Source organism: Diabrotica virgifera, chromosome 1 (genome assembly GCF_917563875.1).
Source record: "Diabrotica virgifera virgifera chromosome 1, PGI_DIABVI_V3a".
Taxonomy (NCBI): domain Eukaryota; kingdom Metazoa; phylum Arthropoda; class Insecta; order Coleoptera; family Chrysomelidae; genus Diabrotica; species Diabrotica virgifera.
In genome coordinates, this window is record NC_065443.1 from 314,075,327 (window position 1) to 314,091,217 (window position 15,891).

The 15,891-nt window shown below is 33.2% G+C and overlaps 1 protein-coding gene across 3 annotated transcripts in view; it reads left to right on the plus strand.

The window, feature by feature from the left end:
- Positions 1-15,891, plus strand: part of LOC126886364 (G-protein coupled receptor moody-like) — a 33,200-nt gene extending 17,309 nt beyond the window's left edge. For all 3 annotated transcript variants that reach the window (XM_050653263.1, XM_050653252.1, XM_050653257.1), the window contains exons 2-4: positions 3,671-3,811; positions 4,831-5,001; positions 10,287-15,891. In XM_050653263.1, coding sequence (XP_050509220.1) covers positions 3,684-3,811; positions 4,831-5,001; positions 10,287-10,953 — 966 coding nt within the window. In that variant the 5' untranslated portion in view covers positions 3,671-3,683 and the 3' untranslated portion in view covers positions 10,954-15,891. The remainder of the gene's footprint in view (positions 1-3,670; positions 3,812-4,830; positions 5,002-10,286) is intronic.

A 15,891-nucleotide genomic window follows, 5' to 3' on the forward strand; every position in this document is an offset into this window, starting at 1 on the left:
TCTTCGCACATAATGACACATTGCCTCCGTGGCGAAGCGTTTAAGGCGAATGAACCCCAATATACCAACCGCGCTGATAGCTGGTTCGAATCCCAATTTTATTTTTTTATTTTTTTTATACATTTTATGATTGTAAGTATATTTATTATATAATTTTATTTTCAGAAAATACGTATTTAGTTAAAAAATTTTCCGACAATTAATGTTCAGAAATCATTTGTGGCATTTTTAACGTGTTTGTGTCTGTTTTATTCTTTTATTATTTTAATTTTTGGCACTGTTTTAATAAAAATGTTTGAGAAGTAGTAAGTATAAATTAGTTTAATATTTAAATAAAATATAAATAAAAAGTATATTAATTTCGTTTAAATCATATAATAGAAGTATAAATTCTTACGTGCGTACAAAGTACACACACATTCTTTTTTTGTTCTCCCTGTGTGAGGTCGGGTTTGTTTCGCGTATTATTATTGGTCTGGTGACTGTTTTGTAAATTCTTTTTTTCATTTGATTCGCAATATTTTTCTTTCTTCATATTGTTGCATTCAGACAAGGGCTGTATGTGCTCCTTTCACTATTTGCATTTCACCTTCCACTACTGTTTCGAGCTTTCCGTGTCTAGATAGTGCGAGGCCTACATATTTAAATTTCATCACTCTTGTTCTATTATCTAACTCCCCAGCTACAAATTACATCTTAGTACAATTTCTGTTATATTCACTTTGGGTCCGTTTTTTCTTTTACTTTTACTTTTATTGTGTTGTTTTGATATATTTTTTCAGTAGTTCTGATTAGGTATCCCTAGAAGCATCTTTCTTGCGTACAAAAAGTGGATAACGTCCTTTAATTTGACCCTGTCAATTGCCTTCTTCTAGTTCACGAAATCTAATTATGCCGGTTTGTTGTATTCTAGTGATTTCTATTCCACTTGCTTCATTATAAATATAGCTTTAGTGAATGATATTCCAGACTTAAGATCTTGTTGTTCTTCTGCTAGAGATATAATTTCAATCTGTTTACTTGTTGTTAAATTATCATAGTCAAATAGCCCGGTGGGAACCGGGGGACAGGCGGATAAATTACACTCATTTCACTGGAAGTGATCTAGTGAATCAATGGCAGATTGGATTTTTTGCCCAAAAAACAAAACGTCTAATGTAGCAGTCTAAAATCCAAATGAATCTGTGAGTTAGGCTAGAATACGATGGTGTATCGTATCGACCAATGGATGAGCAGTATAGTAAGAGATGGGACCTTGGAAATCTTCAACCTTTATAATTCTCGGTGTTACTTATTTCATTGACCATGATATTATATAAAATAAAATAAAATACATGAACTTGTAAAACCCCCGAAAATGGATAGACATTTTTAGTCCTACGTTAAACGTTTTGTCTTTTGTTGTCATTCCATCAGCTGACTCATATTTCTGGTTATCTTTTAACCACGCATATTCCATAAAGTTCATCTATATTTCTTTATTATCGCATATTTTTCAAAATTAATTGGTACATTTTTCGTCATAATAGTGATTTTATCAGCTAAAAATTGTATGTGCATTTTCACGGAAACTAGTGTAAGTCCATAAAAATTTACAACGTTAAGGTATAAGTATTTTACACCGTTTTAAGATAAATTCTAAGATACTCCACAACAAATTTAATTGAAATTCATTTGTCTATCAAAGTCCGCATGTTCGCCTAAGCCTAAACTAATTCTAGTAATAAGATCTAAATGTGGTAAACCAAGATGACTTAATTATTGATACGGATTTACGCATAATATGTATATACACACAACGAAACTTCTATGAAATCACTATGTATTTCAAGCCAATATTCATTTCTTTTGAAAAAAAAACTTAACATTAGATATAAAGTATTTGCTATCATTGGAAATTGAGCGAAAATAAATAAACTAACTTTTGTGATCAAAAACGAAAATATACCTTATGTGTACTATATCATTTGATAGTCCAAGTAGCTAGAAGAGATGCATCAATTTCTCACCTGCAGCTCCAAAGGCAGCTTTTGAAAGCTAGAGATATAAGATCGACTAAATTTGTATCTTCTAACACCAAACTTGGAGCGTTGAGGATTGGCAAAATGTGCTATTTTCAGACGAAACCAAGATAGGTGTAAAATCAGATGACAGACGAATTCCTATACTTAGAGGTCAAGAAAGACAAGTAAAACGGACACTGACAGATTTGTTCACAGATATAAAGGAGGAAGTATCATGTTCTGGGAAGATTTTATGATCGGTAAAAACACTACTTTAATTTTCATCAACTTTAACAGCTCGCAAGTATGTTGATTTGGTTTTAGAACCTGTAGTTTAGCTCCAGATACCAGAGTGACTACAGACTTCCTTGAAGCAGAAGATATGAATGCTCTGCTTGCTCACTTGACCTTAAATCTACAGAGAATTTGTGAGATAATATGTTTAAAAGAAAAAAATAGATAATCCACAAAAACCGCACGGTTAGTATAAGCTGCTTGTAAAGAATGGAACAACCTACCACAACAAAATGTTGACAATTTGCCCACGCAAATTGGAGCTTGCAAAAGGGCTAGGGGTATATAACAATAACTACTGAAAAAGAACGTAAATCGATAAAATCAATTTAAACATAATTCGTTTTATATTGAAATATGCTATTGACTTTAAAACAATATAATACAAGTATATTATAATAAGTGATAGACAACTTCTGATTCTTCAATATTTATGTACAAGTAGTGTCAGTGATATTTGAATTCCATACACATTTGTTTAATAAAAAATACACAGTTCCATAATTAATAAAAAATTAAAATAAACTTTTCCCAGATTTGTTAAGTTAACGCGATAACGCGATTACAGAAAGTGGATGACGAACAATAGCCTCGGAATTTCCGCTGTATTTGTATACCTTGTTATCATTTCCTTTAAAAATTCGATTACGAAATTTCACAACAGCAGATACAGCTACGTGCCACTAAGGGAATATTATAAAAATAAGCACAATAAAAAAAATCTAATGAATAATGGGACACAAGAAGCAATATTCTATCTTCAAACTCTGACACTAAGATCAACAAGCAGACCTTTTTGTCTGTTTTATAGATTTTAAAAAGGCGTTCGACCGGGCGCAACTGATAATCCAGGGGAAGATTAAACGAAAACGGGTCCCGGTAGGTGCCAAATTTTAGAGCTTAAAAATATGAGAGACTGGACCGGCCTTGATTCAATATCTTTGTTTAGAGCCGCATTGAGCAGATACAAGTTTGCCAGTGTAGTCGCTAACCTCCACTAAAGGAGGCAGCTCCAATGGAGACCGCTCGTGCATACGTACGAGCATACGTGCAAGCGAAGCGTAGCTTGGGAAGACCCCCAATGCGATAGACCGACTACCTCAAAAGAATTGTGACCAGATGGATAGCAGAGACGCAGAACATAAATAGATGGAGATATCTAGAATCTAGAAGATACCTATATTCAACAATGGACTTTAGGCAGATTGGTGATGGTGATGATGTATGATTGGAATACCTGGCGTACAAAGAACAATAAAAATTAAATGCATTTTATTAGTAATTACATTTTATGTAGGTACTTTAAAATATGACACATTTTATTTGACTAATGTTTCTTTTATACAAATATAACCTTTTTCATTTTGTTTTAGATATTCGCAAACAATGTTGGTAGCAGCTGGTGTTCTGACCATCGTTATAATGGTGGTAGGGATAGTTGGTAACCTGTTGACATGCGTAGCGCTAGTGAAGCATGCTAAACTTCGCACAGTTGCGGCAGCATTTATAGCTAGGTAAGTATACTTTGTCTATATTATTCCTTCCTTTTTGTGTGCCTTTTCATGCTTTTCCATACGTAGTTTTGATTCTGAAACTAGTATTTTTGTAAGATGAAGTAGTTTTCAATCCTAATAGCAATATTAATAATATTTAAAAATATAAAATATTACTAAAAGATTTTTAAATTGAAAACTTATTCGTCCATTTCCTTGGTAACACCTCCATGGCTTCTAAAATTTGCAAGCCAGATGGATGCTGAAGCAAAGAAGACAAGAGGGAATTCAAAAACTTACAATTCACGACCCCGTCTGTTCAGACGGTAAATTCCAACAGAAAGAGGACCTAGTTACTCAAAGAAGTAACGACCAATATAAAAAAAAAAATAAAAATTCCATTTTTATTCAGTTGCAATGCTAAGGCAAAACAATCTTATTTTTCAATTAGAATACAGAGCGCAGTCCAGCCCTCTGAATCGACGATTTTCGACTCTTGTTGGAGTCTCATCGGAGAGAACGTAGGCCTGCTACTCCATACTCCAATTGACCAACACCGAGAGTTCATCCCCCACACCGCAACTGACGTGAATGGACTAGGTGACTAAACGGTTTTTTAAATATTATTAATATTGCTATTAGGATTGAAAACTACTTCATCTTTCCATTGCCAGATGACGCTAGTCACCTAGTCCATTCACGTCAGTTGCGGTGTGGGGGATGAACTCTCGGTGTTGGTCAATTGGAGTATGGAGTAGCAGGCCTACGTTCTCTCCGATGAGACTCCAAGAGTCGAAAATCGCGATTCAGAGGACTGGACTGCGTTCCGTATTCTAATTGAAAAATAAGATTGTTTTGCCTTCGCATTGAAACTGAATAAAAATGGAATTTTTATTTTATTTTTAGTATTTTTGTCTTTAATGTTTCTCTATGTATATTGATAATTGGAGTTTTAACGTCCGTAGCATCATTATATTTAGCCATTTATTGCCAAATTTTTAAAGTTGAGCAGATTTAATATTTTTCTTTCTTATTTTCAGTCTCTGCTTTTCGGATACGATATTCGGCGTTATAGTCGTACCATTTGCTGCAAGTCAGTTCTTCCATGGAAAGTGGGTACATGGAGATGTCCTTTGCAAGGTGATTCCGACGTTAAGGTATGGATGTGTTGGAGTATCCCTTTTAAGCATTGGATCAATTTCAATCAACAGGTAGGTTACATTTGATTTATTGGATGATAGCAAAGAAAAACCTTCATTTAGGGCCGGTCTTTTCACTTTAGGATAACTAGTTATCGGGAAGTTTATCTAACATATTAGCAAAGTTATCTGCACTTTTATCTGACGGATTACATGCTAATCAATTAAATAAACTTGCCAATAACTAGTTATCTGGAGGTGAAAAGACCGGGCTTTAAAAATCCAGGAGCCAAAAATTAGAACAATGACTTTCACTTAAGGCCATCGGTACATAATTCGCAAATATTTTACGGGTATCCCTACTTTTTCTGTCTTTACATGGCAAATTACGCGTAGTAAAATTCACACTGGTATGGATATGTAAACATTACTAGAATGTCATTCTACTTGCAAATGTCATCATTAATTTAAAGAGATGGCTTTTGAATGTTCTTGGATAAGTGTTATTTTTATAATTACAAATTAATAATTCAGTTAATAAATGTGATTATTTCATTCATAGGAGATTCTGACCAATAGAAAGCTACAGAAATCTGAATTAAATCGATAATTTTTGATAATCTCCCGTCGTTAAGTATATTACGTCAGATGCCCTTCGTTGCTACGAAAAAATACATTCAGTGACATTAATGACAATTAATGTTTTAAAAATTATAAAAGTGATGACTTTCAATCGTCAAATATTTATAAAAACTGTGTGTTTAATGGTACTTACATAAATAAATTACAATAAAATTTTGGTTTTGAACAGTTTTATTCATGAAATAATCGCAACAAATTGCACTCGACCTCTGAAATTAATATAGAATTTTTGCTCTCGTGACACTTTGACATAATTTCACTCGCCTTCGGCTCGTGAAATTAAAACTGTCAAAGTGTCACTCGGGAAAAATTCAATAATTTCAGAGCTCTTGTGCAATTACTACTGATAATTTTTTCACTAACTATGTATTTAGTGATTGTAATAATTTATATGTACAACTAAAACTAATACTCAATCGAGAAAAGAGGAAAAGTGTTAAAGTGATTTTTTAATAATATATTGTTACTATGGAACGCTTACAATTTTGAACATCTTTAACAACAAAATACTTGGATCACAGAATATATTATCCTGATGTATTCTCTGCTTGGATCTTTCACAAATAATACACAATAAATAACTTTTTATTAAGTTCACGTCTTAAATCAATTATTTATCAAATACACTATATACCAATATTATTTAATCAACAACTCAAAATATTTCCGATGCCATGTAATGTCAAATATTTAAAATTGTCACTGATTGTCACTGTCTGACTGACAGTATGCTGACAATATTCTATTCGACTGAGTGCGTTGTATGACAAAGATAGATTTGGAAATATTACCACGGACATTGTGATTATTTTTTTCGAATCCTGAAAAAACCAATAAATATTTTTGAAAAATTTAAACGCAGAATGAAAGACTATATTATTACCGAGGGCCGAAAGCCCCTTAGAATAAATAAAAAGTTTATTTTGAATGAGATATTTTAAATTAAATACCACACTAAATTTTCTCTTAGATGTTCACCCCTGTAACTTACTAAAATAAACATTATAGAAGTTCTCACGGACTTTAGGCCCTCGCCAATAACGTAATCTTTCATTCTGCGTTTAAATTTTTCAAAAATACTCATTAGTTTTCGCAGTATTCGAAATAAATGAAACCCCATTTGAATAGCATTGCAGCTGAAAATACGTAGCCATCCTCTTAGTCTTAATATTAATTACTTATATTATTACAAATATAATAATATACAATACATAATACATTCATAATATTATGTACTACATGCGGATATTAAAAAAATTTAATCAAAAAACGGGAATGCTGCAAAATTTCACGTAGTTACAGGACATCTTAGGTTTTTCTAATAATTATCTGGAATCATAATAAAATATCTAACATCCCATAAAAACATTTAATTAAAGAAAAATGGACAAGCACAAGACAAACCGAAAGGTATTGTAAAATATAGTACCCTATTTTAATAGATATTAAAATTTATTATACAGTTTATATGAAGCAAGTAATCGATGGTTTTCGAAAAAATTTTGCAGATGACACATCAATGATTATCTTTGTAGCTCTTACCCATCTCAAGGCGAACAACTTACCACGATTATTTCATTCTTAAAATAAGTACTTTTCATTTGATCAAAATGCAATAGAATGAATCACTGTAGTGACTATTATGGTAGAATTGGTTCCTGAATATTTGTTTAAATAATAAGAAATATAGGTCTGGATCCCGCATATGAAAAGAAGTTGATTAATAGCAAGCTGAAAATTTGTTAATAGCTTAAGGGTGTCTAGTCGGATAAACTTTGATATATGGGAACACTGGAACAGGGGCAGTTTTAATTGTGGAACAGGTTAAAAATTTGGAACGGTCAGACCACGAAAACGGCACATTTATTTTGTCCGACAGAACAGATATAAACTGTCCGAACAGAGATTAAACTCTCATGCAAAAATCAGACTGCTATTTATCACCTGTCATAATTCCTGTCATTTGACATATCCTACAATGTTCCACTCATTAAAACGCTCATTTGGTGATAAATAGCAGTCTGATTTTTTTGCATGAGAGTTTAATCTCTGTTCGGAGAGTTTAAGTCTGTTCTGTCGGACAAAATACATGTGCCGTTTTCGTGGTCTGACCGTTCCAAATTTTTAACCTGTTCCACAATAAAAACTTCCCCTGTTCCAGTGTTCCCATATATCAAAGTTTGTCCTATTAGACACCCTTAAGCTATTAACAAGTTTTCAACTTGCTATTAATCAACTTTTTTTTCATACGCGGTATCCAGACCTAATATTACTCATGTACCTATACTAAATTTACAACCAAGATGCAGTAGAAATAAACAAACTAAGACATGTTAAATGCTGCTAGGAGCACTCCCGAATCATAATTTAAAATGTATAAACTTTGAAAATCATGATTTGGGATTTTGGGATTTACAATGTACAAAACATTGTAAATTATGATTCGGGAGTGTTCCTAGTAGCATTTAACGTGTCTCGGTTTGTTTATTTCTACCGCATCTTGATTTTAAATTTAGATTAATATTCTACAAAAAAATCTACTTTCAAAAACACACTGTACTATTGTAATATAAATGAAAATTTTTTAGAAAACTTTTATACGAAATTTTTTTTGTCATATTCAGATGACCATAACTTGTAACGGAGATAAGGTTTTAATATTAGGTTTGTTCTAGCCAACAGTCAAACTAGTCAGAAACCGTCAGCAAACAGTTGGTCAGTGAGAGAACATAATACAGTCACCAATGCTATCCCCTCTACTCGCGCTGGTCCACTATTCGCTGATGGTTTCAAACCGTTTGAAACTGATGCTAGAACAAACCTATTAATAATTAACCTGTCGCAAAAATTCGCAGATACTGTCTCTCTCTCTCTCTCTCTCTCTCTCTCTCTCTCTCTCTCTCTTCCTCTCTCTTATCGTTTCCACATTACTGATGATCGTGGTCTCCTCCAATAATCATAACAAATTTTCTCCATTGGTCTCTATCTTCAGTTGCTCTAACGATTTTGTTCGATGAGGTATGAGCATCATTCTTCTCCAAAATCTTCTCTCAAATGCATCAATTTTTTGGCCTTATTGTGCGCGAAGAGTACAAGTTTCTGACCCATTCACCAATCTCATCTTGATTTTCCAAACTTTAGTTAGGAGACTCATTGCATTTTTTGCCATACCAGAGCGTCTCTGAACTTCTGCTACGCAGTTACCATCGTTTGTATTACTAGAATCGAGATAGTTAAAGTTGACTACTACCTGATATTACTGCAAGTCATTACTCAGATGAATAGTGTTGAACCCTTCTATCACCACTATTTTTGTCTTACTTTAATGCTTTCCAACTCAACTTTTCAGTATGTATTTCTTTTTCATTTGCTACTATAAGTGTAGTGACACCAGCAAATCCTAAATTTGAATAGTGCAAAATGTTACAATAGGCCCATATTATAACTTTGAAAGAATGAAGAGTTTTAAATATCTCGGAGCGGCAATCACTGCAGAAAACGATATCACGGAAGAGATAGAAGGGAGAATTCATTCAATCAGCAAACATATGTAGATATAGCCTCCACAACATTATTAAATCTAAACGCCTGGCACGAACATAAAAATGAGGATATGTAAACGACTGATTAAACCGGTGATGATGTATGGGTGCGAAATATGGACGCTGACAAACGCAATGGAAGGAAAAATTAGATGTTTTGACAGAAAAATTATCAATAGTAATTGCACAAGAGCTCTAAAAATCTATATTAATTTTAGAGTTCGAGTGTAATTTGTTGCGATTATTTCATGAATAAAACTCTTCAAAAACAAAATTTTATTGTAATTTATTTATGTAAGTACAAATTAGTACAATTAAACACAAAGTTTTTATAAATATTTGACGATTGAAAGACATCACTTTTATAATTTTTAAAACATTAATTCTCATTAATGTCACTGAATGTATTTTTTCGTAGCAACGAAGGGCATCTGACGTAATATACTTAACGACGGGCAATTATCAAAAATTATCAATTTAATTCAGATTTATGTAGCTTTCTATTGATCAGAATCTCCTATGAATGAAATAATCAAAAATTATCAGTTTAATTTTGATTTCTGTAGCTTTCTATTGGTCAGAATCTCCTATGAATGAAATAATCAGAGGAATCATATAACGATCCGAATACTAACCAATACAGAGTGAGAACAAATGCCGAGATCAAACAGATATATAGTACTAGCGACGTAGTCCAAAAAATTAAACCCAACGTTGGCAATGTCCATAGACTCCCTAACAACCGCTTCACCAAGTTAATCTGCTAGGAAGCCCCGACAGGAAGATGGTCCTTAGGACGTCCACGAATGCGATGGAGAGATAACAATACCAGATATGAAACTGTTTAAATTATCTTTTCATAGAAGCATTAAGCTTCTTTCTGCTCTCTGTTAATAGGGTTTGTAGACACTTCGTCAAGTGCCTACTCAAAAACTCAATTTTTTACAAAAAATAAAGAAGAATTATATTAGACCACTAGTCTGTTAAATGTACAATTTACAATCACGTACATATTAAACAGTATATTTTTAATATGTATGTGATTGTAATTTGTAAGATTTATATGGTTACATTTTTGTCATTAACTCAATTTTTTACTCCTGTAATCTTTTATATTATTTAAAATGGAGGTCAAGAAATAAACATATCTAATGAACAATTCATATTTTTTAGATATATCCTCATTGCATGGCCGCACCTCTACCAAACCATCTACACGAAAGCAAAAGTAGCAATGTACATTGGTGCCATATGGGCTTTTAGCTACGGTCTACAAATACCCACACTTCTAGGTAAATGGGGAACCTACGGAATGGACACAAAACTTGGAACCTGCTCCATCAACCCGGATGAACATGGTAACAGCTCCAAGACAGCTCTATTCGTCATTGGTTTCGCACTACCTTGTGTTGTTATAGTTATATGTTATGCCAATATATACTGGGTAGTCAGGAAATCACACAAGAAGATGCAAATGCATAACTCTGGTAACAAATATAAAAGAAGCGAAATGAAGATCACCAAAATGGTATTGGTCATCTTTATCTGCTTCGTTGTTTGCTATCTTCCAATCACATTGGTCAAAATTTTTGACGTAGAAGTACATCACGCACCTCTACACATCATCAGTTACTTACTGGTTTACTTGTCGAGTTGTGTCAACCCTGTTGTGTATGTTACTATGAACAAACAGTACAGGATGGCCTATATAAGTACTCTATTGTGTAAATATAATATTAATTTAGATTCTCAGCTGACACAGCCACCTCCTAGTAAAAATAACATGTCTGTAGCTTACTTGAAAAATATGATACAGTCCCAGTCACCAAGTAAAGCGTGATATAGAAAAAGACGGTGAAGTTGATCGTTGAAACAGTTGAAAGTGGGTCAAAAGATTTTTTTTTAAACATGGTATCAAAGTTTTAGACCTGTGTCTATTTATGTTCTCAAAATCATTCTTTGAGCTAATTACCCGTGAATTCTAACTCAAAACCGTAGTTTTACTTTGAATTGTATGCTACTACATCTAGTCTGAGTATAACCCGAACTACTACAGGACTCATATCGAAATGAGTTCGTCGGTCTACTGAGCCATCGAGGCGACAGTAAATTTTATATTTCCATATTTAAGAAATGCATTTTTTGGCGCATTTTTTAACAAAAATGATATACCAAAGAAGAAAATATTCATTGACTGTACATAAAGCAATAATAGTAAGATATGACAAAAAAAATCCTGTGATTTTTTATACTTCATAAGTGTATATAGTGTACTTCATACTGTATCGTCGCCCCCGCTAGCGAAATTATTCCGATTCGATTTTTTTGCACAAACTTACTCAAAAAGATGTTCTTATAACATATCCACAGGGTGCCGGGCTGTGCCGTGGTCGAAAAATTGTTTAAACAATTTTTTTTAAACAAATTCACAAAAATAATTTTTTCATTTCTAACAACTTTTTTAGATAATTTGGGTCATTCTGAGTAAAAAAGGTCTGTTGTCATTTTTTTCTAAAATTGATTGTTGTCGACTTATATGTGAATAAAAATTTGAAAAATGCGAAAATAGCCACTCGATTAAAAATTATTATGAAATTTAAAAAGTGACCAAATCAAGTTTCAAACACAAGTTTCAATTTTAGAGAAAAATAACAAGCGAACTTTTTTGCTCATAATGACCCAAAATTATCTAAAAAAACGTTGTTCGAAATGAAAAAATTATTTTTGTGAATTTGTTTAAATAAACTTTTTTAAACAATTTTTCGACCACGGCAGCGCCCGGTACCCTGTGGATATGTTATAAGGACCTCTTTTTGAGTAAGTTTGTGCAGAAAAATCGAATCGGAATAATTTCGGGCTAGCGGGACGACGCGACGATACAGCCCGGTCTAATAGCTATTAAGAAAATTCTCAACTGGAGTCCGTTGTAAAATCATTTGTTTTGAATGAATTTGAGCTCTTTCCACAAAATTACATTTTCATAAAAGTTTTTTGCCTTAAAATTTAAGTTAAAAGGTAAAGACTAATTGTCAAAATCACTAAAGGGCTAGCAAACAAAAAGGTTCTCCCTAGTCGATTATATTTTAAGTGCAATATCTCTGTAGGTCCTGAATATGCCCTTATATTTATACAGTGATATCATCACGTTCTTTCTACTCATCATTTGGCACAAACCATCAACCTTTTCCTCTCCTAGATTAGGTCCTATTGCCTTACCATTTTTCATCCCATTTAATGCCTTGATAATCTCATCTTTCGTTCTCGTTATGATGTTATCATATTCTTATTTTGCGTCCCACATCCTTTGTCTCTCCTACCTAACCTAACCTCTGTGTTATTCATTTAACAGCTTTCTAAAATACTCGTATTATCTTTTCTTTATTTCAATATTGGATATTAGCACTCAAGTCAAGTCTTAGTCCTAGTCTTAGGTCAAGGCCGGTATACATGAAACCAATAAGAAAGCAAATAAAGTGGGTAGGTTACTTGTCTTTTGTAAACGTTTACTTGAGTAATATTTTACTTTCTTTGCCTTAAAATATGACTCAAGTAAACGTTTACAAAAAGCAAGTAACTTGTGGCAAGTAACCTGCCCACTTTACTTGCTTTCTTACTGGCTTCGTGTATACCGGTCTTTAACTTAAGTAAGTCACGTATTCACTTGACTCAAGTGAATCAAGTCATTTAATGAATTTTCTCTTGCTTTAGTAATGCTGTACCTACTCTTCATTCATTTGTGCAGACGATTTTTCCTTAGCAGTAACTACTTTCTTTGCTACGTTGTATATATTCCTATCTTCTTCTCTTTTAGGCCTCTTATACCTTTATCTAGGCTCTTTCTTCTTTCCAACCTTCAGTTGTACTTCAGCATTCCACCACCGAGTTGCTTTCCGTAAGCAGACAAATAGTACCAACGCAAATTTTCAAAAGAGCTTTAACGTGCCATTTAAATTTTTTGTCATGCTTTTGTGGTATAATTTGTTATAAATTAAAGGTCAAATAATCAATTTGATGTTGTGAAAATGGCAAAACCCCACAAGTTACTCTAATTGGGATTTTCTTCTATGGCTCAGTATTAGTTGTATGGAGATGGAACTTTTGACAAAGAACAAAGCTAAAAATTCAAAGCTGAAGATTGGAGCAAAAGGCCTTCATGAAGTTTCGTTCGGCCTTCACTGAATTCTCTTTTATTAGCAATTTTACCCATAAACTTCGATTAATTGACGCTGAATGTCAATAGGCGAAATACACGTATCACAGCATGAATTTCACATTGGTGGTGACCGCGACTGGGACTTCCATCTTCTAAGGCTGCTAGGCGACACTAAGCAATGCAGCGAGGCAAAAATGGCGAAATATTGGAGTAAGTAAATTAAATTAATGGTTAAGTATAAATAAGCTCGAATAATGTTATAGTATATACGTTTTGTTCTTTGTTAAAAAGTTCCTCACCACGAAAGATAATTATTATAATGTAATTTTAATACAAAGGTGCCAAAGGTGTGTAACAGTTATCTTTGAATTTTTACTCAATATTTTGGAATTTTTAAACTGATTCCAAGAACGAAGTATTATATTATACCCTTAGGTTTTTAATATTTTTCGCTTAACAACGTATTTTTGAACAGGGTATAGTTTTATAGTTGGTTAAAAACCAGATTGATAAAAAGCAGCAATTAAAATTTTTCATTCATTGGTTTTTTGCTTTTAAATTTATTTTAAAAGGCATTAGGGCTATGTGGTGCCTAACCAATTTATTAGATAAAATATGATATAATACAGGGTGGGGCAAAATTCTGGTCTACTATAATTTTTTATAAATGGCAAATTATGGAGATCAGACTACTAGAACTCATTTGGTGAGTTTGTGATTTTGAAAAATAGTGAAAGATAAACTATCAGTGATGATGCAGCAATAAAAGCAAACTGGAAAAACTGGTTCGACTGTCTGCTAATAGAGCAAATGCAAACAAATATAACCCATGCAGTAGCGGGTTTTGAGATAACAGAATCCACAAGAAAGAAGAAAAACTACAAAAATTACAGAGTTATAACCTTCCTCTGTGTGGGGTATAAGGTGTTTACGTGGATCATAAATAAGATAGTTAGTCTCTTCACAGAGAAAATCATAGGAGAATACCAGGCCGGAGTCAGACCAGCACTACCTAATATTGACCATATATTCAACGTAAAACAAATATTATAATACTAAAAGAAGGTCAAATACGAGTCCAAAATCAATTAACAGATCCCTTCCAGATAACTGGACCAAAACAGGAAGATGAGCCGGCTCCGACTCTGTTTAATATATTTCATACCGAGCAGAGCAAGAGCAGACACGGCGAAAACACAAAGATTGCTGCACAGCAGAAATGAAAATCTTGCGAAAAATAGCAAACCAAACTCTAAGAGACAGAGTAAGAAGTAGGAAATACGAGCGAGATGTGGTATAGAAGAAATAAACATGTGGACCAAAAGAAGAAAAATAGAATGGAATCAACACATAGAAAGAATGACAGAAAATAGAATAGTACGAATAGCAAGAGACAAATCGCCAAATGGAAGAAGACCATTGGGGCGACCGAGGAAAAGATGGCCAGACAATGTCAATTGAGGCTTCAAACCGAAGTAAAACAGGCATTGAGCCTATTATAAAGCAGGAAGAAGAAGAAAATATTGCATACCTGCCATACGACCAATAGCGACATATGGATCATTATTAACATTGATCATGACAGAAAAAACCATAAACCTTATTGATACTTTTGAAAAAAAGATATCGAGAAGGATATTGGGACCCAACTGCGACAATAGTATGGAAAAAAGGTTTAACCACGAGTTACAATCAACGAGTTACAATATTACAAAGAAACATCTATAGCAAATTATGCAAAAATACAAAGATTGCGCTGGACAGGTCACCTTATAAGAATTGATAACGAAAGAATACCTAGTAGAACGTTTAGTGAAAGTATGGTGGGACGTCGGCCAATAGGAAGACCAATGATGATGTGGATAGACGAAGTGAGAATCGATGCTAAAGAGATATTAATGGTGGATACTGGAGGAGAATAGCCAAGGAAAGGGATGCTTTGAGGTAGATGCTGGAGAAGGCCTGGACCTGACTTACATAAACTGTAGAGTCATCGGAGAGAGAGAAGTTTGTGATTTAAATGATTAAAATCACCTTTGGGATCATAGATTATAGGTACATAACTATCTGTTTTTTCTATCACTTTTTTTGGATAGCCCATAGGTGTCTATATAGTACAGATTATTGGAGTGGGTAGTTTTTAGGGAAAGCTCAGATTGACCATCTAAAACAATGAAGGAGATTCGTTTGAATTATCTCCAAAAAACCACTAAAAGGAAAACCATTAAAACTACTACTGATCATAATAATATACCTATTATATTGGTTGTAGCTTATGACATGCAATAATTGACAGACATGTTTTGTAATATTTCCTTGTCTTTTGCCCTTTTATTTCTTTTAAAAAGAGAAATCACATTTTCATATTTCTCATATCCTGCCAAGACCAGAACTATGCGCTGCTTTGTATTGAGGGACCAATTTTCGTTAACGTACTAAGGGTTGGTAAGAACTCTTATATGATCCGACTGATTCTTTTACAAAGGTTGTATATAAAAGCACACGTACATGTAGATGATCGTTGTTTTAGTTTTTAGTGCTCATTATTATCATCAGCCATTTCATAAGACTTATTTGTTTTTGTTTTATAGTTTTATATAAATTAAAATAATTCTAAGAATTTTA